Source organism: Phyllostomus discolor, chromosome 6 (genome assembly GCF_004126475.2).
Source record: "Phyllostomus discolor isolate MPI-MPIP mPhyDis1 chromosome 6, mPhyDis1.pri.v3, whole genome shotgun sequence".
NCBI lineage: Eukaryota > Metazoa > Chordata > Mammalia > Chiroptera > Phyllostomidae > Phyllostomus > Phyllostomus discolor.
In genome coordinates this window covers 163,787,871-163,808,938 of record NC_040908.2, presented here as the reverse complement: position 1 = coordinate 163,808,938, position 21,068 = coordinate 163,787,871, and the positions used below count along the sequence as shown (strand labels likewise).

General features: G+C 52.8%; 1 protein-coding gene across 15 annotated transcripts in view; it reads left to right on the top strand.

Annotated features, from left to right (window-relative positions):
• The window catches only part of AHNAK (AHNAK nucleoprotein), a 28,531-nt gene extending 7,716 nt beyond the window's left edge, over positions 1-20,815 (top strand). The window contains exons 2-6 of one of the 15 annotated variants that reach the window (XM_036029585.1): positions 1,782-1,882; positions 2,183-2,342; positions 2,787-2,974; positions 3,880-4,287; positions 5,044-20,815. In XM_036029585.1, coding sequence (XP_035885478.1) covers positions 2,183-2,342; positions 2,787-2,974; positions 3,880-4,287; positions 5,044-19,977 — 15,690 coding nt within the window. In that variant the 5' untranslated portion in view covers positions 1,782-1,882 and the 3' untranslated portion in view covers positions 19,978-20,815. Of the gene's footprint in view, positions 1-1,781; positions 1,883-2,182; positions 2,343-2,786; positions 2,975-3,879 lie in introns of all 15 variants that reach the window. The other 14 variants (XM_036029589.1, XM_036029593.1, XM_036029591.1 and 11 more) reach the window with 14 other exon arrangements.
• Positions 20,816-21,068: the final 253 nt, after the last annotated feature.

Here is a 21,068-nt window from a genome sequence, read left to right as displayed (position 1 = left end):
GCGGCTTCAGAGATCGGAGGAGCCCTCGGGCTGCTGCGGGCCTCTTCCTTCCTTGCCCTGCCCGGCTCTCGTCTGCAGGGCGGGCTGGCTTCTCAGCGCTGGCCACAAGGGGGGTGGGGGGGCGTGGTTTAAGTCCCGGCTCTGCCCGTTTCGTGTGGGTTGGGGAAGGGTCCGTGTGGCTTCTCGTCGTCCTCATCTGCCTGTGAGGAAGGGCGGAGGCGTGGCCCCAGCTCACACCTGTGCCCACGGGCTGCTCCCCCGGCACAGCCCTGCTGGCCTCCTGGAGCCCCTGTGCCGAGGAGGAGCCGCAGTATCGTAAACACCGCAGGTGTGAGTGCAGGGGGTCGGGCGCCTGAGGGTCCGTGGGCTACACCTTCCCCCGTGTTGTGACACTGGAAGTGCTCAATGCCCACGAGTGTCCACGAACAGTCCTGTTTCTGAGAGGCCAACGAGCACCTTCGAGACCCCACTTAGGTGTCATCCTCTCGGAAGTCTCCCAAGCCTTCTGGAGCATTTGTTCATGGTCTGTACCCAGGACAGGAACCGGCTCCTTTGCATCCCCACGCTTGGCCTGTGGAGGACCGGGGGTGCAGTCAGGTGACAGGTGGGCGCTGAGCCGAGCGGAGCTGCCCCTCCCCTGTGTGCTCTGCTCTGCGGGGCTCCGGGCGGAGCGGGACGTGCAGGAGGCCACCCGCACGCAGACGTCTGTCGACCGGCTGACGCACTTCTGTGTGCCAGTGGCTGCAGGGTGGGGTGCCGGGCCAGGTGCTCCGCGACTGACAGCGCCCCCCCCCCCCCCCCCCCCCCAGTTCCCCAGACGTGCTCTGGGTGACTGCCACCGCCATTTTGTGTGGGTGGCCATAGGCGGCGACTGGAGCCGGGGTCCCGCCTGCCGTCTCTCGGGGCACCTCGCCTACTGCCAGCTCGCCCTGTGGCCGGAGGATGTCTTTACTCCCGAGTGCCTGCACCTATGGGAGCCTGGCTCGGGGCCCAGCGTGGGAGGCCAGATGGGCCCTGACTCACCCCGTTCCCGAGGCCGCTCCGCTGGACGCCAGCCTCTCGGGCTGGGACCAGTGCCTGGGGTGGGGGGCTGGGGCTTCCTTTGTTCAGTGGCTGCCTGCGTGTGACTGGGCTCCTGGAGCTTGGCAAGGGTCCCCTTGGTCCCCGAGGACGGATCTAGACAGGGTGACCCAGAGTCACCGTCGCCACCACCCCTGCCCGTTGCCACCGCAGAGCTGAGATGACCGGGTGTGGGGAGGGAGGTCCAGGTCTCGGCCCGCGCCCAGGCACAGCCGCTTCCTTACTGCATGTGGGCCTGGGGCCAGCTGGCCTCTGAGTGCCGGCCGCTCTGTCCGTGCAGTGGCAGCACCCTCTGAGGCCGGTGTGGAGACCCTCTCGGGGCTGTGTGTGTTGGGGGGCTCCTGTGCCCGGATCTGTCTTTCCAGGCCCGCTGTCTCTCCCCTTCAGCCCTCACGGCAGTCCTTATCCTCTCCACGGTCACAGATGAGGAGACGGAGGCTCGGGGATCCAAAGGGACTTGGCAGGGGTCTCCCCGCTGGGAGCACGCAGAGCCGGGGTTTGAGGCTGAGTCGGGCCTCCTCTCACCTGTCTCCGTGCTTCCAGGCTGGCAAGTCCCGAGTGGATGGGACCGATGACAGCGAGGGTCGGGGGCTTCAGTCTGACCCGGGGAACAGAACGTCAGCCATCGCTTGCGTGGCCACGGGTTGGGGTTCGAGCAAGCTGTTGCTGAGTGCGTGCAGTCAGTGTGAACTTCTCCCTAGGCTGTGTGACCGAGCTCCCCCACGGAGAGACTGAGGAGAGGACAGGAAGGAGGGGCGGGCTCCTGGCAAGGCATTCGCTCCTGAGCTGAGTCCTGCAAAAGGTGAGTAGGAGGGAAGGTGAGGAGAGGGGTGGAGGCGATGGGGCGGGGAGGGTGCAGACCGCTGGGTGGCATGGGGAAGCTGGGCGTGGGCGGGTGGGAGCAACGTGGGGCTGGTGACCTGGGAGGCCGGTGGCATCCCCCCGTCCGTCTTCCATCTTGTTCGCTGCGCCTCGGGGCATCTCTGCTTCAGGAGGGGGTGCCTTGGAGACGCACCCAAGGTCCATCGCTGGTCTTCTCATCCTCTTACCGGTGTGCCTCGTGCCCCACTGTCTTGAACTCATCCCCTTTCCCTTCTTCCAGATGGAGAAGGAGGAGGAGACAACGCGGGAGCTGCTGCTGCCCAACTGGCAGGGCAGTGGCTCCTCCCACGGGCTGACCATTGCCCAGAGGGAAGATGGCGTCTTTGTGCAGGAGGTCGTGCAGAATTCCCCTGCGGCCCGCGCTGGGGTGGTCAAGGAGGGTGAGTCACCACAGGGCGTTGCCTGGGGGCTGGGTTGCGGTGGGTGAGGGTGGCAGAGGGGAGGGCAGAGGGCAAGCAAAAGTGGACACGTGGCTGTGGAGGGCCGGGTCCCAGTGCCATCAGGATGGTCAGTAATCAAGCCCTACCCTTTCTTGTCCACTCTGTGTCTGCCACTTGCTTAGGATCCCTAGGAGAGGTGGTCATGTGGGGGAGGAGGCTGGAGACAGTCCTTGGTTCTGACTGCAGTACTCACGAGCTCTTGCCACTTTGGGAAAATTAGTTGGCCTCTCTAAGCCTCGGTTTCTTCCTCTGTATAATGGGTGCCCCCACGCCTGCCTTGCAGAATGGTCATGCCGTGCATTAAATGCAAGTCAGTTGGAGTGCCGAGCACACGTGTTTGTGTGTCCTCTCCCTGAGACCTGCTCCCTGTTCCTCCCTGCTCAGGGGACCAGATTGTGGGTGCCACCATCTACTTCGACAACCTGCAGTCGGGAGAGGTGACGCAGCTGCTGAGCTGCATGGGGCACCACACCGTGGGCCTGAAGCTGCACCGTAAGGGGGACCGCTCCCCTGAGCCTGGCCAGACCTGGACCCAGGAGGTCTTCAGCTCCCACTCCTCTGAAGTGGTTCTGGTGAGTGCCTTGCCGGCCCGCCTGCGTCCCGAGCTCCCCCCGGCCGCACCGACCTGCTGGCCCCACTTCCTGAGCTTTCTGTCTGCCTCCTGGACCTCTCCTGTTGCTCCTCCTCCTAATGTTACTCCTCTGCACTCTCGGCAGAGTCAGCCAAGTGGTTCCTGCTCAGGGGTGGCACGCGGCTGATGCTGCCCCTCAAGCTCAGTGTCTGCAGAGTGCTGTAGTGTGGGCGCCGGCTCGTGCTGTCTGGCCCTAGATGCCAGCAGGAAGGTCGGCTGCTTTGCCGGCATCTTGGACATGATTTCACGGGTGCCCAGCTCTACCTCACACGACATTTTCCTACTTCCAGTGGCCCGGACTCACCTGTGAGTCAGAGGCGGGGCCACAAAGTGCCCGAGGGACATCTGCCTGCTCCTTCTGACGGCTTCTTTCTGTAGCACATAATGGGGCTCACAGGGAAAGCGTTCACCCAGGCACGGCCGCTCTCACCCCGGCTTTCCAGGGCTCCCCACTTCAATAATCACGCGCCAGGGAGTTGAGAGTTGCGAGCCTCAGGGTCAAGTCAGTGCAGACAGAGCTGGTCGCCCGGAGGCGTCCCCGTACCTGACCGGCGATTTGAGTCTAGAATCGATGGTGAATCCTTTTCCCACACTGTGCCATCCAGGAGCCTACACCCTTCCTCTCCCCCAAGGCTTTTGCTTCCTTGAGTTTCCTCAAGTAATTTCTGTCTTCCTCCTGCGATGTGGTTGTCAGCCCCTCTCGCCAACCCTCTGTGCTCTGCCCGGGGAGGCTCCGCGGACTGCCGTTACGGTCCCAGCTTCTCTGGGAAGCAGGCTGGGCTGCGGCCGGCGTCTGTGACTCAGGCAGACTCTGCTGCAACCTCTGCTGGGCGTGTCTCTCTGCAGAGCGGGGATGATGAGGAGTACCAGCGCATCTATGACACAAAGATCAGGCCTCGGCTGAAGTCGGAGGACGGCGTGGAAGGGGAGACCCAGAGCCGCACCATCACGGTGACTAGAAGGGTCACGGCCTACACTGTGGATGTGACGGGCCGGGAAGGAGCCAAGGACATCGACATCAGCAGCCCTGAGTTCAAGATCAAGATTCCATGGCACGAACTGACCGAAATCTCCACTGTGGATGTGCAGAGCCAGCCTGGGAAGACCGTGATCAAGCTGCCCTCGGGCCTGGGGGAAGTGTCTTCAGCCACGGGCTCTGCTGTGGACATTCAAGCAGGTTCCATGGTCACTTCCGGACCGGAGCTCCAAGGTGCCGGCCACTCGAAATTCCAGGTCACCGTGCCTGGTGTAAAGGTGGGAAGCTCAGACATCAATGTTGGTGCAAAGGGCTTAGACTTGGGTGGCAAAGTGGGAGGCCACGTTCCCGGAGTGGGCATGTCATCTGCTTTTAGGGGTGGGGCGGTAGAGGTACAGGGCCCATCTCTTGAGAAAGACAATAATGGAAAAATTAAAATGCCCACCGTGAAGGTGCCAAAATTTGGTGTCTCTGGAAGGCCTGAGGGCCAGGCACCAGAGGCAGGGTTTAGTGTTTCTGCACCTGAGTTCTCTGTGGGGCACAAGGGCAGCAAGCCAGGCATGACCATGGGTGGGAACCTCCAAACCCCGCAGCTAGACGTCAGTGCTCCCTGTGCCAGTGTTGAGGGGAAGCTGAAGGGCCCCCAGATTACCGGACCATCACTTGAGGGAGACCTAAGCCTGAAAGGTGCCAAGCCACAGGGGAGCATAGGGATGAACATCTCTGCTCCAAAAGTCAAGGGCAGCATCACTGGCCCCAGTGTGGAAGTTCAAGGCCCTGATGTTGATGTCCAGGGGCCTGGAGGCAAACTAAATATGCCCAAGATGAAAGTCCCCAAATTCTCCATCTCGGATTCTAAGGGAGAAGGAGCTGGAATTGATGTGACACTACCCACAGGTGGAGTGGCTCTTCCTGGGGTCTCTGGGCATGTCAGCCCACCCAAGGTTGCTACTGGGGGGCTGGAAGGGAAGGTAAAGGGTACTAAAGTCAAGAATCCTGAAATGATTATTCAGAAACCCAAAATCTCCTTGCAGGAGGTGGATCTGACCCTTGGGTCCTCCAAACTGAAAGGAGATATTAAAGTTTCCACTCAGGAGGTGCAAGGTGATGTTAAGGGCCCGCAAGTGGCAGTTAAAGGCTCCAAAGTGGACATAGAGACACCCAGCCTAGAGGGCACCCTGGCAGGGCCCAAGCTGAGTGGTTCTCCTGGGAAAGTCGGAACCTGCAGTATCTCTATGGCAGATGTAGACCTAACTGTGGGTGCACCTCGAGTGAAAGGGGGTGCAGATGTCACACTCCCGAAAGTAGAAGGGAAAGTCAAAGTCTCTGAAGTCAATGTCAAAGGCCCCAGAGTGGACGTCAGTGCCCCAGATGTGGACATGCATGGCCCAGAGTGGAACCTGAAAATGCCCAAGATGAAGATGCCCAAGTTCAGCACTCCTGGAGTCAAAGGGGAAGGTCTGGATGTAGACGTGAATCTACCCAAAGGACATGCCAGTGTTACAGGGCCCAAGGTCAACATGGAAGCTCCAGATGTCAACATAGGAGGCCTGAAGGGTGAACTCAAAGGCCCTGATGTTAAGTTACCTGAAATGAGTGCCAAGACACCCAAGATCTCCATGCCTGACGTAGAGCTGCATGTCAAAGGCACCAAGATAAAAGGAGAGTATGATGTCACAGCACCAAAACTCCAAGGGGAACTGAAAGGCCCCCAGGTGAACATTAACGCTCCAGATGTAGATGTTCACGGCCCTGACTGGCATCTGAAGATGCCCAAGATGAAAATGCCTAAGTTCAGCGTGCCAGGGCTCAAGGCAGAGGGCCCAGATGTGGACATGAACCTGCCCAAGCCTGATGTGGACATTTCCGGGCCCAAGGTAGATGTTAGTGCTCCCGACGTGAGAATTGAGGGACCAGAAGGAAAATTGAAAGGACCCAAATTCAAGATGCCTGAGATGAACATCAAAGCCCCAAAGATCTCCATGCCAGATGTACATTTGAAAGGCCCTAGTGTAAAAGGAGAATATGATGTCACAACACCAAAGATTGAAGGTGAGATTAAAGTTCCTGATGTTGAACTCAAAAGTGCCAAAGTGGACATCGACGCCCCGGATGTGGACGTGCACGGCCCAGACTGGAACTTGAAGATGCCCAAGATGAAAATGCCAAAATTCAGCATGCCTGGCTTCAAAGCAGAGGGCCCAGAAGTGGATGTGAACCTGCCCAAGGCCGACATTGACATCTCAGGACCCAAGGTTGATGTTGAAGCCCCAGATGTGAGCATTGAAGGACCAGAAGGAAAGCTGAAGGGTCCCAAGTTCAAGATGCCTGAGATGAACATCAAGGCCCCAAAGATCTCCATGCCTGATGTGGACTTGCATATGAAAGGCCCCAAGGTAAAGGGAGAATATGATGTCACAGTGCCAAAGCTGGAAGGTGACCTGAAAGGGCCAAAAGTAGATGTCAGTGCCCCAGATGTTGAAGTTCATGGTCCTGATTGGAACCTAAAGATGCCCAAGATGAAAATGCCCAAATTCACCATGCCTAGTCTCAAAGGAGAAGGCCCAGAACTGGATGTGAACCTGCCCAAGCCTGATGTGGACCTTTCTGCACCCAAGGTAGATGTCAGTGCTCCAGATCTGAGCCTTGAAGGACCTGAAGGGAAGTTGAAAGGCCCCAAATTTAAGATGCCTGAAATGCACTTCAAAGCTCCTAAGATGACTCTGCCTGATGTTGACCTCGATCTTAAAGGACCCAAAATGAAAGGAAATTTAGATACGTCTGCACCAAAAATAGAAGGCGAGGTAAAAGTTCCAGAGGTGGAAATCAAAGGCCCCAAGATAGATGTGAAAGCACCAGATGTGGACGTACAAGGTGGAGACTGGGGCCTGAAGATGCCCAAGATGAAAATGCCCAAGTTCAGCATGCCAGGCTTCAAAGCAGAGGGCCCAGAAGTGGATGTGAACCTGCCCAAGGCTGACATTGACGTCTCTGGACCCAAGGTTGACATTGAAGCCCCAGATGTGAGCCTGGAAGGACCAGATGGGAAGCTGAAGGGCCCCAAGTTTAAGATGCCAGAGATGCACTTCAAGGCTCCCAAGATCTCCATGCCTGATGTACACTTGAAAGGCCCCAAAGTCAAAGGGGATGTGGATGTGTCTGTGCCCAAGATAGAGGGTGAAATGAAAGTGCCAGATGTGGACATCAAAGGACCCAAAGTGGACATTGATGTCCCAGATGTGGATGTTCACGGCCCAGACTGGAACTTGAAGATGCCCAAGATGAAAATGCCCAAGTTCAGCATGCCAGGCTTCAAAGCAGAAGGCCCAGAAGTGGATGTGAACCTGCCCAAGGCCGACATTGATGTCTCTGGACCCAAGGTTGACATTGAAGCCCCGGATGTGAGCCTGGAGGGACCAGAAGGGAAGCTGAAGGGTCCCAAGTTCAAGATGCCAGAGATGCACTTCAAGGCTCCCAAGATCTCCATGCCTGATGTGAACCTGAATCTTAAGGGACCAAAACTGAAGGGAGATGCAGATGTGTCTTTGCCTGATGTAGAAGGTGAAATAAAAGTGCCAGATGTCAACCTTAAAGGACCCAAGGTTGATGTCAGTGCCCCAGATGTGGACATGCACGGCCCAGACTGGCACCTGAAGATGCCCAAGATGAAAATGCCCAAGTTCAGCATGCCTGGCTTCAAAGGAGAAGGCCCTGAGGTGGATGTGAACCTGCCCAAGGCCGACATTGATGTCTCAGGACCCAAGGTGGAAGTGGAAGTTCCAGATGTGAACATTGAAGGTCCAGATGCAAAACTAAAGGGTCCTAAATTTAAGATGCCAGAAGTGAACATAAAGCCTCAGAAGATAAACATGCCAGATGTTGGTTTGCATTTGAAAGGTCCTAAAATGAAAGGAGATTTTGATGTTACAGTCCCAAAAGTAGAAGGAGAGATAAAAGCTCCTGATGTTGACATTAAAGGGCCCAAAGTGGACATCAATGCACCAGATGTGGGAGTTCATGGCCCAGATTGGCACCTGAAGATGCCCAAAGTGAAAATGCCCAAGTTCAGCATGCCTGGCTTCAAAGGAGAGGGCCCAGAAGTGGATGTGAACCTCCCCAAGGCTGACATTAGTGTCTCTGGACCCAAGGCAGACATCAGTGCCCCAGAGGTGACTCTTGAAGGTCCAGAGGGGAAGCTAAAGGGTCCCAAGTTCAAAATGCCAAGCATGAGTATACAGACACACAAAATTTCTATGCCTGATGTTGGACTTAATCTGAAAGGCCCGAAACTGAAGACTGATGTGGATGTTTCCCTTCCTAAAGTGGAAGGAGACCTAAAATTGCCTGAAGTAGATGTGAAAGCTCCTCAGGTGGGTGTGGATGTTGGTGACATTGATATTGAATGTCCTGAAGGAAAGATAAAAGGCCCTAAATTTAAGATGCCTGAGATGCACTTCAAGACTCCCAAGATCTCCATGCCTGATGTACACCTGAAAGGCCCCAAAGTCAAAGGGGATGTGGATGTGTCTGTGCCCAAGATAGAAGGTGAAATGAAAGTGCCAGATGTGGACATCAAAGGACCCAAAGTGGATGTTGATGTCCCAGATGTGGATGTTCATGGCCCAGACTGGCACCTGAAGATGCCCAAGGTAAAAATGCCAAAGTTCAGCATGCCTGGCTTCAAAGGAGAGGGCCCAGAAGTGGATGTGAACTTGCCCAAGGCCGACATTAGTGTTTCTGGCCCCAAATTGGACATGGATACTCCTGATTTGGATATTGAGGGACCAGAAGGAAAATTGAAAGGCTCTAAATTTAAGATGCCTAAATTGAATATCAAAACTTCCAAGATATCCATGCCAGATGTGGACTTGAATTTGAAGGGACCCAAACTGAAAGGCGAGATAGATGCTTCTATGCCAGAACTGGAAGGTGATATCAGAGGTCCACAAGTTGATATCAAAGGTCCCAGCGTGGACGTGGAGGTGCCTGATGTCGACCTGGAATGTCCTGATGCAAAGTTGAAGGGCCCTAAGTTTAAGATGCCCGAGATGCACTTCAAGACCCCCAAGATCTCCATGCCTGATGTACACTTGAAAGGCCCCAAAATCAAAGGGGATGTGGATGTGTCTGTGCCAAAATTGGAGGGAGACTTGAAGGGCCCCAGCATGGACGTGGAGGTGCCTGACGTCGACCTGGAATGTCCTGATGCAAAGTTGAAGGGTCCCAAGTTTAAGATGCCTGAGATGCACTTCAAGACCCCAAAGCTCTCCATGCCTGATGTAGACTTACACTTGAAAGGCCCCAAAGTCAAAGGGGATGTGGATGTTTCTGTGCCCAAGATAGAAGGTGAAATGAAAGTGCCAGATGTGGACATCAAAGGGCCCAAAGTGGACATCGATGTCCCAGATGTGGATGTCCAAGGCCCAGACTGGCACCTGAAGATGCCCAAGATGAAAATGCCCAAGTTCAGCATGCCTGGTTTCAAAGCAGAAGGCCCAGAAGTGGATGTGAACCTGCCCAAGGCCGACATTGACATCTCTGGACCCAAGGTTGACATCGAAGCCCCAGATGTAAGCCTTGAAGGACCAGAAGGGAAGCTGAAGGGTCCCAAGTTCAAGATGCCAGAGATGCACTTCAAGACCCCCAAGATCTCCATGCCTGATGTAGACTTACACTTGAAAGGCCCCAAAGTCAAAGGGGATGTGGATGTATCTGTGCCAAAATTGGAGGGAGACTTGAAGGGCCCCAGCGTGGATGTGGAGGTGCCTGACGTCGACCTGGAATGTCCTGATGCAAAGTTGAAGGGTCCCAAGTTTAAGATGCCTGAGATGCACTTCAAGACCCCAAAGCTCTCCATGCCTGATGTACACCTGAAAGGCCCCAAAGTCAAGGGGGATGTGGATGTGTCAGTGCCCAAGATAGAAGGTGAAATGAAAGTGCCAGATGTGGACATCAAAGGGCCCAAAGTGGACATCGATGTCCCAGATGTGGATGTCCAAGGCCCAGACTGGCACCTGAAGATGCCCAAGATGAAAATGCCAAAGTTCAGCATGCCTGGCTTCAAAGCAGAGGGCCCAGAAGTGGATGTGAACCTGCCCAAGGCTGACATTGACATCTCTGGACCCAAGGTTGACATTGAAGCCCCGGATGTGAGCCTTGAAGGACCAGAAGGAAAACTGAAAGGCCCGAAGTTCAAGATGCCAGAGATGCACTTTCATGCTCCCAAAATCTCCATGCCTGATGTTGACTTCAACTTAAAGGGGCCTAAAATGAAAGGAGACTTGGATGTTTCTGCCCCAAAGTTGGAAGGAGAGTTGAAGGGTCCAGAATTGGATGTCAAGGGCCCCAAATTAGATGTTGAAGTGCCAGATGTAGCGGTGGAAGGCCCAGATGGCAAATGGAAAAGTCCTAAATTTAAGATGCCAGACATGCATTTTAAAGCTCCCAAAATCTCCATGCCAGACCTCAATCTACACTTAAAAAGCCCCAAGGTCAAAGGAGAGGTGGATGTAGATGTTCCCAAATTGGAAGGTGACCTCAAAGGTGACATCAGTGGTCCAGATATCGACATTGAAGGACCAGAAGGCAAATTGAAAGGCCCCAAGTTCAAGATGCCTGACATGCATTTCAAAGCCCCAAATATTTCTATGCCTGATGTGGACCTGAATCTGAAAGGACCTAAAATCAAGGGGGATGTTGATGTGTCTGTGCCCGAGGTAGAAGGTCAAGTGCCAGATGTGAACATCAAGGGCCCCAAAGTAGACATAAGTGCTCCTGAAGTTCATGGCCCAGACTGGCACCTGAAGATGCCCAAGATGAAAATGCCAAAATTCAGCATGCCTGGCTTCAAAGCAGAGGGCCCAGAAGTGGATGTGAACCTGTCCAAGGCCGACATTGACATCTCTGGACCCAAAGTGGACATTGAAGGTCCTGATGTGAACATTGAAGGGCCAGAAGGAAAACTGAAAGGTCCTAAATTCAAGATGCCCGAGATGAACATCAAAGCCCCCAAGATCTCCATGCCTGACTTTGATTTGCATCTGAAAGGCCCAAAAGTAAAGGGTGATGTGGATGTTTCTCTGCCTAAAGTTGAAGGTCCTGAGGTTGACATAAAGGGCCCCAAAGTGGACATTGATGCACCGGATGTGGATGTTCATGGCCCAGACTGGCATCTGAAGATGCCCAAGGTGAAGATGCCCAAGTTCAGCATGCCTGGCTTCAAAGCAGAGGGCCCAGAAGTGGATGTGAACCTGCCCAAGACCGACATTGATGTCTCAGGACCCAAAGTGGACATTGAAGGTCCTGATGTGAATATTGAAGGACCTGAAGGAAAGTGGAAAAGTCCAAAGTTTAAGATGCCTGAAATGCATTTTAAGACTCCAAAGATAACCATGCCAGATATTGATCTTAATCTAACAGGTCCAAAAATGAAAGGAGGCATGGAAGTCACAGGTCCCAAGGTAGAAGGAGATCTGAAAGGCCCTGAAGTTGACCTCAAGGGCCCCAAAGTGGACATTGATGTCCCAGATGTGGATGTTCATGGACCAGACTGGCACTTGAAGATGCCTAAGATGAAAATGCCCAAGTTCAGCATGCCTGGCTTCAAAGGAGAAGGCCCTGAGGTGGATGTGAACCTGCCCAAGGCCGACATTGATGTCACCGGACCAAAGGTGGACATTGAGGGCCCTGATGTGAACATTGAAGGACCAGAAGGAAAGTTGAAAGGTCCTAAATTCAAGATGCCCGAGATGAACATCAAAGCCCCCAAGATCTCTATGCCTGACTTTGATTTGCATCTGAAAGGCCCGAAAGTAAAGGGTGATGTGGATGTTTCCCTCCCTAAGGTGGAAGGTGATCTGAAAGGTCCTGAAGTTGACATCAAAGGCCCCAAAGTGGGCGTCGATGTCCCAGATGTGGATGTTCATGGCCCAGACTGGCACCTGAAGATGCCCAAGGTGAAAATGCCCAAGTTCAGCATGCCAGGCTTCAAAGGAGAGGGCCCTGAGGTGGATGTGAACCTGCCCAAGGCTGACATTGATGTCTCAGGACCCAAGGTGGACATTGAAGCCCCAGATGTGAGCATTGAAGGACCAGAAGGAAAGCTGAAAGGTCCCAAGTTCAAGATGCCTGAGATGAACATCAAAGCTCCCAAAATCTCCATGCCTGACTTTGATCTTAACCTGAAAGGTCCCAAAGTGAAGGGTGATGTGGATGTGTCTCTGCCCAAAGTAGAAGGTGACATTAAAGTTCCTGAAGTGGATATTAAAGGCCCCAAAGTGGACATTGATGTCCCAGATGTGGACGTTCATGGCCCAGACTGGCACCTGAAGATGCCCAAGATGAAAATGCCCAAGTTCAGCATGCCTGGCTTCAAAGGAGAAGGCCCAGAAGTGGATGTGAACCTGCCCAAGGCTGACATTGATGTCTCAGGACCCAAGGTGGACATTGATGTCCCAGATGTGAATATTGAAGGTCCAGATGCAAAACTGAAGGGCCCCAAGTTCAAGATGCCCGAGATGAACATCAAAGCTCCTAAGATATCAATGCCAGATTTGGATCTCAATCTTAAAGGCCCTAAAATGAAAGGAGAGGTCGATGTTTCACTTCCAACTGTTGAAGGTGATTTGAAGGGGCCTAGTATTGACATCAAGGGCCCAAAGATAGATTTGGATGCTCCAGAGGTTGACATTCATGGCCCAGAAGGCAAATTAAAAGGCCCAAAATTGAAGATGCCTGACATGCATGTAAACATGCCCAAGATCTCCATGCCAGAAATTGACTTGAATTTGAAAGGCTCAAAGCTTAAGGGAGATGTGGATGTTTCTGGGCCCAAGTTGGAAGGTGACATTAAAGCTCCCAAGTTGGATGTAAAGGGCCCAGAAGTGGACATTTCTGGTCCTAAGCTTAATGTTGAAGGCAAAGCAAAGAAATCTCGTTTTAAGCTTCCCAAATTTAATTTTTCGGGCTCCAAAGTTCAGACACCCGAGGTGGACGTCAAAGTTAAAAAGCCAGATATCGATGTAACAGGCCCCAAAGTTGATATCAATGCTCCTGATGTTGAGGTCCAAGGAAAAGTAAAAGGGTCCAAGTTCAAAATGCCTTTTTTGAGTATTTCATCTCCTAAAGTTTCTATGCCTGATGTGGAGTTAAATCTGAAAGGTCCTAAAGTCAAAGGAGACTTAGATGTTACAGGTCCCAACTTAGAAGGTGACTTGAAAGGACCACAGGTGGATCTTAAGGCACCGGAAGTTCATCTTGATGCACCTGATGTGGATGTACATGGCCCAGAGTGGAATTTGAAAATGCCCAAGATGAAAATGCCCAAGTTTGGTGTGCCTGGCTTAAAAGCAGAAGGGCCGGATGTGGCTGTGGATCTACCAAAAGGAGATATCCACATAGAAGCTCCTAAAATGGACATTGAGGGCCCAGAAGTCAATGTGGAAGGTCTAGAAGGAGGCTTAAAAGGTCCCAAAATCAAGATGCCTGACCTGAATATCAAAGCTCCCAAGCTCTCCATGCCTGACATTGACTTAAACCTGAAGGGACCCAAAGTAAAAGGGGATGTAGATGTTTCTCTGCCCAAAGTAGAAGGAGATCTGAAAGTGTCAGGGGTTGATATCAAAGGGCCCAAAGTGGACGTCGATGTCCCAGATGTGGATGTTCATGGCCCGGACTGGCACCTGAAGATGCCCAAGATGAAAATGCCCAAGTTCAGCATGCCTGGCTTCAAAGGAGAAGGCCCTGAGGTGGATGTGAACCTGCCCAAGGCCGACATTGGTGTCTCAGGACCCAAGGTGGACATTGATGTTCCAGATGTGAATATTGAAGGTCCAGATGCAAAACTGAAGGGCCCCAAGTTCAAGATGCCGGAGATGAACATCAAAGCTCCCAAAATCTCCATGCCTGATTTTGATTTGAACCTGAAGGGCCCCAAAATGAAGGGCGATGTGGATGTGTCTTTGCCAAAAGTGGAAGGTGACCTAAAAGGCCCTGAGGTGGACATCAAGGGCCCCAAAGTGGACATTGACACTCCTGATATTAACATTGAAGGCCCAGAGGGGAAACTAAAAGGACCCAAATTTAAGATGCCAGAAATGCACATAAAGGCTCCCAAGATCTCCATGCCTGACATCGATTTAAACCTGAAAGGCCCCAAAGTAAAGGGTGATGTGGATGTTTCCCTGCCTAAGGTGGAAGGTGACCTGAAAGGCCCTGAATTTGACATCAAAGGCCCCAAAGTGGACATTGATGCACCAGATGTGGATGTCCAAGGCCCAGATTGGCACCTGAAGATGCCCAAGATAAAAATGCCAAAGATCAGCATGCCTGGCTTCAAAGGAGAGGGCCCAGAAGTGGATGTGAACCTGCCCAAGGCCGACATTGACATCTCTGGACCCACAGTGGACATTGAAGGTCCTGATGTGAACATTGAAGGACCAGAAGGAAAGTTGAAAGGTCCTAAGTTCAAGATGCCCGAGATGAACATCAAAGCCCCCAAGATCTCCATGCCTGACTTTGATTTGCATCTGAAAGGTCCCAAGATCAAAGGAGATGTGGATGTTTCCCTGCCTAAGGTGGAAGGTGATCTGAAAGGCCCTGAAGTGGATATCAAAGCCCCCAAAGTGGACATTGATGCACCAGATGTGGATGTCCAAGGCCCAGACTGGCACCTGAAGATGCCTAAGATAAAAATGCCCAAGTTCAGCATGCCTGGCTTCAAAGGAGAAGGCCCTGAGGTAGATGTGAACCTCCCCAAGGCTGACATTGACATCTCAGGACCTAAAGTGGACATAGACACTCCTGACATTGACATTCATGGCCCAGAAGGGAAACTGAAGGGCCCCAAGTTCAAAATGCCTGACCTGCACCTCAAAGCACCCAAGATCTCCATGCCTGAGGTTGACCTGAACCTGAAGGGTCCCAAAGTGAAGGGAGATGTGGATGTGTCTCTGCCCAAAGTGGAAGGTGACCTCAAGGGCCCTGAAGTTGACATCAAGGGCCCTAAAGTGGACATCGATGTCCCAGATATGGATGTTCATGGCCCAGACTGGCACCTGAAGATGCCCAAGGTGAAAATGCCCAAGTTCAGCATGCCTGGCTTCAAAGGAGAAGGCCCTGATGTGGATGTGAACCTGCCCAAGGCCGACATTGGTGTCTCAGGACCCAAGGTGGACATTGATGTTCCAGATGTGAATATTGAAGGTCCAGATGCAAAACTGAAGGGCCCCAAGTTCAAGATGCCGGAGATGAACATCAAAGCTCCTAAGATCTCCATGCCTGACATTGACTTAAACCTGAAAGGTCCCAAAGTAAAGGGCGATGTGGATGTTTCCCTGCCTAAGGTGGAAGGTGACCTCAAGGGCCCTGGAATTGACATCAAAGGGCCCAAAGTGGACATTGATGCTCCTGATGTGGATGTTCATGGCCCGGACTGGCACCTGAAGATGCCCAAGGTGAAGATGCCCAAGTTCAGCATGCCTGGCTTCAAAGGAGAGGGCCCAGAAATAGATGTGAACTTGCCCAAAGCTGACATTGATGTCTCAGGACCCAAGGTGGGCATTGATGTTCCAGATGTGAATATCGAAGGTCCAGATGCAAAACTGAAGGGTCCCAAGTTCAAGATGCCTGAGATGAACATCAAAGCACCCAAAATCTCCATGCCTGATCTTGACTTAAACTTGAAGGGCCCCAAAGTGAAGGGTAATGTGGATGTCTCTCTGCCTAAAGTGGAAGGTGACCTCAAAGGCCCTGAGATGGACATCAAGGGCCCCAAATTGGACATTGATACTCCTGATATCAATATTGAAGGTCCAGAAGGAAAACTGAAGGGGCCCAAGTTTAAGATGCCAGAGATGCACATTAAAGCCCCCAAGATCTCCATGCCTGACTTTGACTTAAACCTGAAAGGGCCAAAGGCAAAGGGTGATGTGGACCTTTCACTGCCTAAGGTGGAAGGTGACCTGAAAGGGCCAGAGATGGACATTGAGGGTCCTGAAGGGAAACTCAAAGGACCCAAATTTAAGATGCCTGATGTGCATTTCAAAACCCCACAAATCTCCATGAGTGACATCGATTTGAACTTGAAAGGACCAAAGGTAAAAGGAGATTTGGACATTTCTGTTCCTAAACTGGAAGGAGATCTGAAAGGCCCCAAAGTGGATGTTAAAGGCCCTAAGCTGGACATAGACACTCCTGACATTGACATTCATGGCCCAGAAGGGAAACTGAAGGGCCCCAAGTTCAAAATGCCTGACCTGCACCTCAAAGCACCCAAGATCTCCATGCCCGAGGTTGACCTGAATCTGAAGGGCCCCAAAGTGAAGGGAGATGTGGATGTGTCTCTGCCCAAAGTGGAAGGTGACCTCAAGGGCCCTGAAGTTGACATCAAGGGCCCTAAAGTGGACATCGATGTCCCAGATGTGGATGTTCATGGCCCGGACTGGCACCTGAAGATGCCCAAGGTGAAAATGCCCAAGTTCAGCATGCCTGGCTTCAAAGGAGAAGGCCCTGATGTGGATGTGAACCTGCCCAAGGCTGACATTGGTGTCTCAGGACCCAAGGTGGACATTGATGTTCCAGATGTGAATATTGAAGGTCCAGATGCAAAACTGAAGGGCCCCAAGTTCAAGATGCCGGAGATGAACATCAAAGCTCCTAAGATCTCCATGCCTGACATTGACTTAAACCTGAAAGGTCCCAAAGTAAAGGGCGATGTGGATGTTTCCCTGCCTAAGGTGGAAGGTGACCTCAAGGGCCCTGGAATTGACATCAAAGGGCCCAAAGTGGACATTGATGCTCCTGATGTGGATGTTCATGGCCCAGACTGGCACTTGAAGATGCCCAAGGTGAAGATGCCCAAGTTCAGCATGCCTGGCTTCAAAGGAGAGGGCCCAGAAATAGATGTGAACTTGCCCAAAGCTGACATTGATGTCTCAGGACCCAAGGTGGACATTGATGTTCCAGATGTGAATATCGAAGGTCCAGATGCAAAACTGAAGGGTCCCAAGTTCAAGATGCCTGAGATCAATATCAAAGCTCCCAAAATTTCCATGCCTGATGTTGATGTAGATTTGAAAGGACCCAAAGTCAAAGGAGACTTTGATGTGTCTGTCCCTAAGATGAAAGGTAATTTCCAAGGCCCAGAAGTAGACCTTAAGGGTCCAGGTTTGGATTTTGAAGGCCCTGATGCCAAACTCAGCGGCCCGCATTTGAAGATGCCATCACTGGATATATCTGCCCCCAAAGTAACTGTTCCTGATGTCGATTTGCATCTCAAGGCACCCAAAATTGGAATTTCTGGTCCCAAATTGGAAGGTGGAGAACTGGACCTGAAGGGGCCTAATGTCGATCTAGACGCTCCAAACTTAGATGTGCATCTGGAGAGCCCAGATGTAAACATTGAGGGACCAGATGTCAAAGTCCCCAAATTGAAGAAACCCAAGTTTGGATTTGGGGCAAAAGGCCCCAAAGCTGACCTGAAGTCACCTTCGGTTGATGTGACTGTTCCTGAGGCAGAGCTGAACGTCGAGACTCCTGACATCAGTGTTGGTGGCAAGGGCAAGAAAAGTAAGTTTAAAATGCCCAAAATCCACATGAGTGGCCCTAAAATTAAAACCAAGAAACAAGGCTTTGATTTGAATGTTCCCGGGGGCGAAATCGACGCCAGTTTGAAGGCTCCTGATGTAGATGTCAGCGTGACCGGGCCGGACGCCGCACTTAAAGTCGAAGCGAAATCTCCAAGAACCAAGAAAAGTATGTTTGGAAAAATGTACTTCCCGGATGTAGAATTTGACATTAAATCACCCAAATTTAAAGCGGAGGCCCCCAAAGTGGAGGGTGAAATCCAGGGCCGTGACCTGGATATGTCTTCACCAGGGCTGAATGTGGAAGGTCCTGACATCAAGCTGAAGGTGCCGGGTGTGGACGTGTCAGGGCCCAAGATAGAGGGCAGCTTGAAAGGCCCCAGGGTGCAGGCAAACTTGGATGCACCTGATGTCAACATCGAGGGCCCAGATGCTAAGGTCAAGGCACCATCATTCAACATTTCGGCCCCTGATGTGAACGTTGGCTTGAAAGGACCAAAGGTGAAGGGCGATGTCCCCAGTGTGGGACTGGAAGGGCCAGACATCGATCTGCAAGGTCCAGAATCGAAAATCAAGTTCCCCAAGTTTTCAATGCCCAAGATTGGCGTCCCTGGCGTGAAAATGGAGGGCGGGGTGGCTGAGGCCCATGCCCAGCTGCCCTCGCTTGAAGGAGGTGTGAGCTCACCACAGGTTAAGCTTGTGGGGCCCGACGTGTCTCTGAAGGGGCCAAAAGTAGACTTGCCTTCAGGGAACCTCTCGATGCCAAAAATCTCTGGACCTGACCTGGACCTGAACTTGAAAGGACCAAATGTGAAGGGAGACCTGGCTGTCTCTGGTGACATTAAGTGCCCTAAAGTATCAGTAGGTGCCCCTGACCTAAGCTTGGAGACCCCCGAAGGTGGCTTTAAACTTCCCCACATGAAGCTGCCCCAGTTCGGCATCTCCTGTCCGGGGTCCGACTTGGACGTTAATGTCAAGGGGCCACAGGTCACTGGAGATCTAAAGGGGCCGGGCATGGACATGAACCTCGGAGGACTGAACTTGAAAGGGCCTCAGATCTCTGGCCCTCAGATCTCAGCGCCGGATGTGGACTTGAACGTGGAAGGACCAAAAGTGAAAGGGAGCCTTGGGGGCATCGGTGAGTTGAAAGGCCCCTCTTTTGGAGGAGGTCTTCCAGGCATCAGTGTTCAAGGCCTGGAAGGGAACCTCCAGATGCCCGGAATTAAGGCCTCTGCATGTGACATGGAGCTGCAAGGGGTGAACGTGAAACTCCCCACCGGGCAAATTTCCGGCCCTGAAATCAAAGGCAGCCTGCCAGGAATAGGTGTCCACGGGGCCGCTCCCGACATTAGTGTGAAAGGGCCTTCACTTCATACGGCGTCTCCGGGGTCCAATTTTGGTATTGGCTTGAAGGGCCCAAAAATCAAAGGAGGTGTGGACGTTTCAGGGGGTGTCAGTGCCCCAGATCTCAGCCTGGGGGAAGGGCATATGAGTGTCAAAGGTTCCGGGGTTGAGTGGAAAGGACCCCAGGTCTCCTCTGCTCTCAACTTGGAGGCTGGGGGACTTCATTTCTCAGGACCAAAAGCAGGAGGAGGTGTGAAAGGTCAGATTGGACTCCAGGGTCCTGGGCTGAGTGTGTCTGGGCCTCAAGGTCACTTGGAAAGCAGATCTGGAAAAGTAACATTCCCGAAGATGAAGATCCCCAAATTCACCTTCTCTGGCCGTGAGCTGGTTGGCAGAGAAGTGGGGGTGGATATCAATTTCCCCAAAGCAGAGGCCAGTGTCCAGCCCGGCGCCGTAGAGTGTGAGTGGGAAGAGTCCGATGTAAAACTTAAAAAGTCCAAAATCAAAATGCCCAAGTTCAATTTTTCCAAAACTAAAGGGAAAGGTGGCATCACGGGCTCCCCAGAGGCATCCATCTCGGGGTCCAAAGGGGACCTGAAGAGCTCGAAGGCCAGCCTAGGCTCCTTGGAGGGAGAAGCGGAGGCTGAAGCATCTTCGCCCAAAGCCAAGTTCTCCTTATTTAAAAGTAAGAAGCCGCGGCACCGCTCCAATTCCTTCAGCGACGAACGGGAGTTCTCTGCACCATCCACCCCGACCGGGACTTTGGAGTTCGAAGGTGGGGAAGTGTCGCTGGAAGGTGAAAAAGGCAAAGGGAAACACGGGAAGCTGAAATTTGGTACCTTTGGTGGATTAGGGTCAAAGAGCAAAGGTCATTATGAGGTGACTGGAAGTGATGACGAGGCAGGCAAGGTACAGGGGAGTGGAGTGTCCTTGGCCTCTAAGAAGTCCCGGCTGTCCTCTTCTTCCAGCAACGACAGTGGGACGAAGGTAGGCATCCAGCTTCCCGAGGTGGAGGTGGTGGTTTCCACAAAGAAAGAGTAGCAGGCCTCCGTGTACATAGGTGTATAAAAAGATCCATCAGCTTCGGGTGTGTTTGTATATAACCTCCCAAGAGAAACACGCCGACAGCCTCAGCAGCCGTGCGAAGACCCGGCCTCTGCCAGCGGCAGGTGCCGACGGGCCAGCCGCCCTTAAGCTCCCGGAGCTTCCCAGATAGGTCAAGAGCTCCGCGCTCCGCCAGCCCACGCGTGCAGAGTCGCAGTGCCTGCCTGAGGGTTTCAGTGTTGTTGCTGTTGTTGCATTGTATGCTGAGAGCTCCTGTTTACTATGCAAGCTTTTGTGTTTATTATCCTCATTTTTACTGAACGTTGTTAGTGTTGGGGTCATGGCAACCCACTTTTTCATTGCAAGGAGGACTTTGGGGGCTTTTGTTAGCAAGGGGGGGTGGGGGTGGGGTAGAAAGGCAGTAGAGCGGGGCCAGACCTCTGTTTTCTCCTAAAATCCGATCTACTCAAACAGCAGACACCCAGGGGGCCGAGAGGAGGTGGCAGGCCGGGTGTGTGGGTGTTGTTTTAGAATTCTCTCCAGCAGTGCTTTTCCCCCAGGGGTGGTGGTCCCAGCCGGTGGGGGGCTTCAGTCAGAGGGAGCTAGGAACTGTGTGCCAATGGGCCTACCCACGAGCCAAACACCGGGGCTTCCGTTCCGTGTGTTGGAAGAGAAACGTTTCCTTCGTGGCCACCATTTTCCTGATTAGTTCTGATTTCTTATAACAACTGTTATCATGATTAAGAAATTTTCCCGCACTTTAATGGCAACCTAATTAAGAATGTAAGAAAATTTGACGCTGTCAAAGGCAAATAAAGCTGTGTATTAACCCTGATGTCCTGTGCCTTGGCGTTCTGTGTCGAGGGGAGGAAGTCGGAGGAGGCTGCACATGGGCCCTGAGTCCACACCGAGTCTGCCCTGGGGGCATCGCTGGTTTCGTGACCGGGTAAGGGGAGGAGTTCTGGGCTTCCTGGTCCTCTTGGTGAGGCTGGCTGTGCCTCTGAGAGGCTTTATGCTGGTGGGCCAAGCCCCAGGACCCACTCATCCATCACCTTTGCCACCTCAGAGCTGAAGACACGACTCAGAAA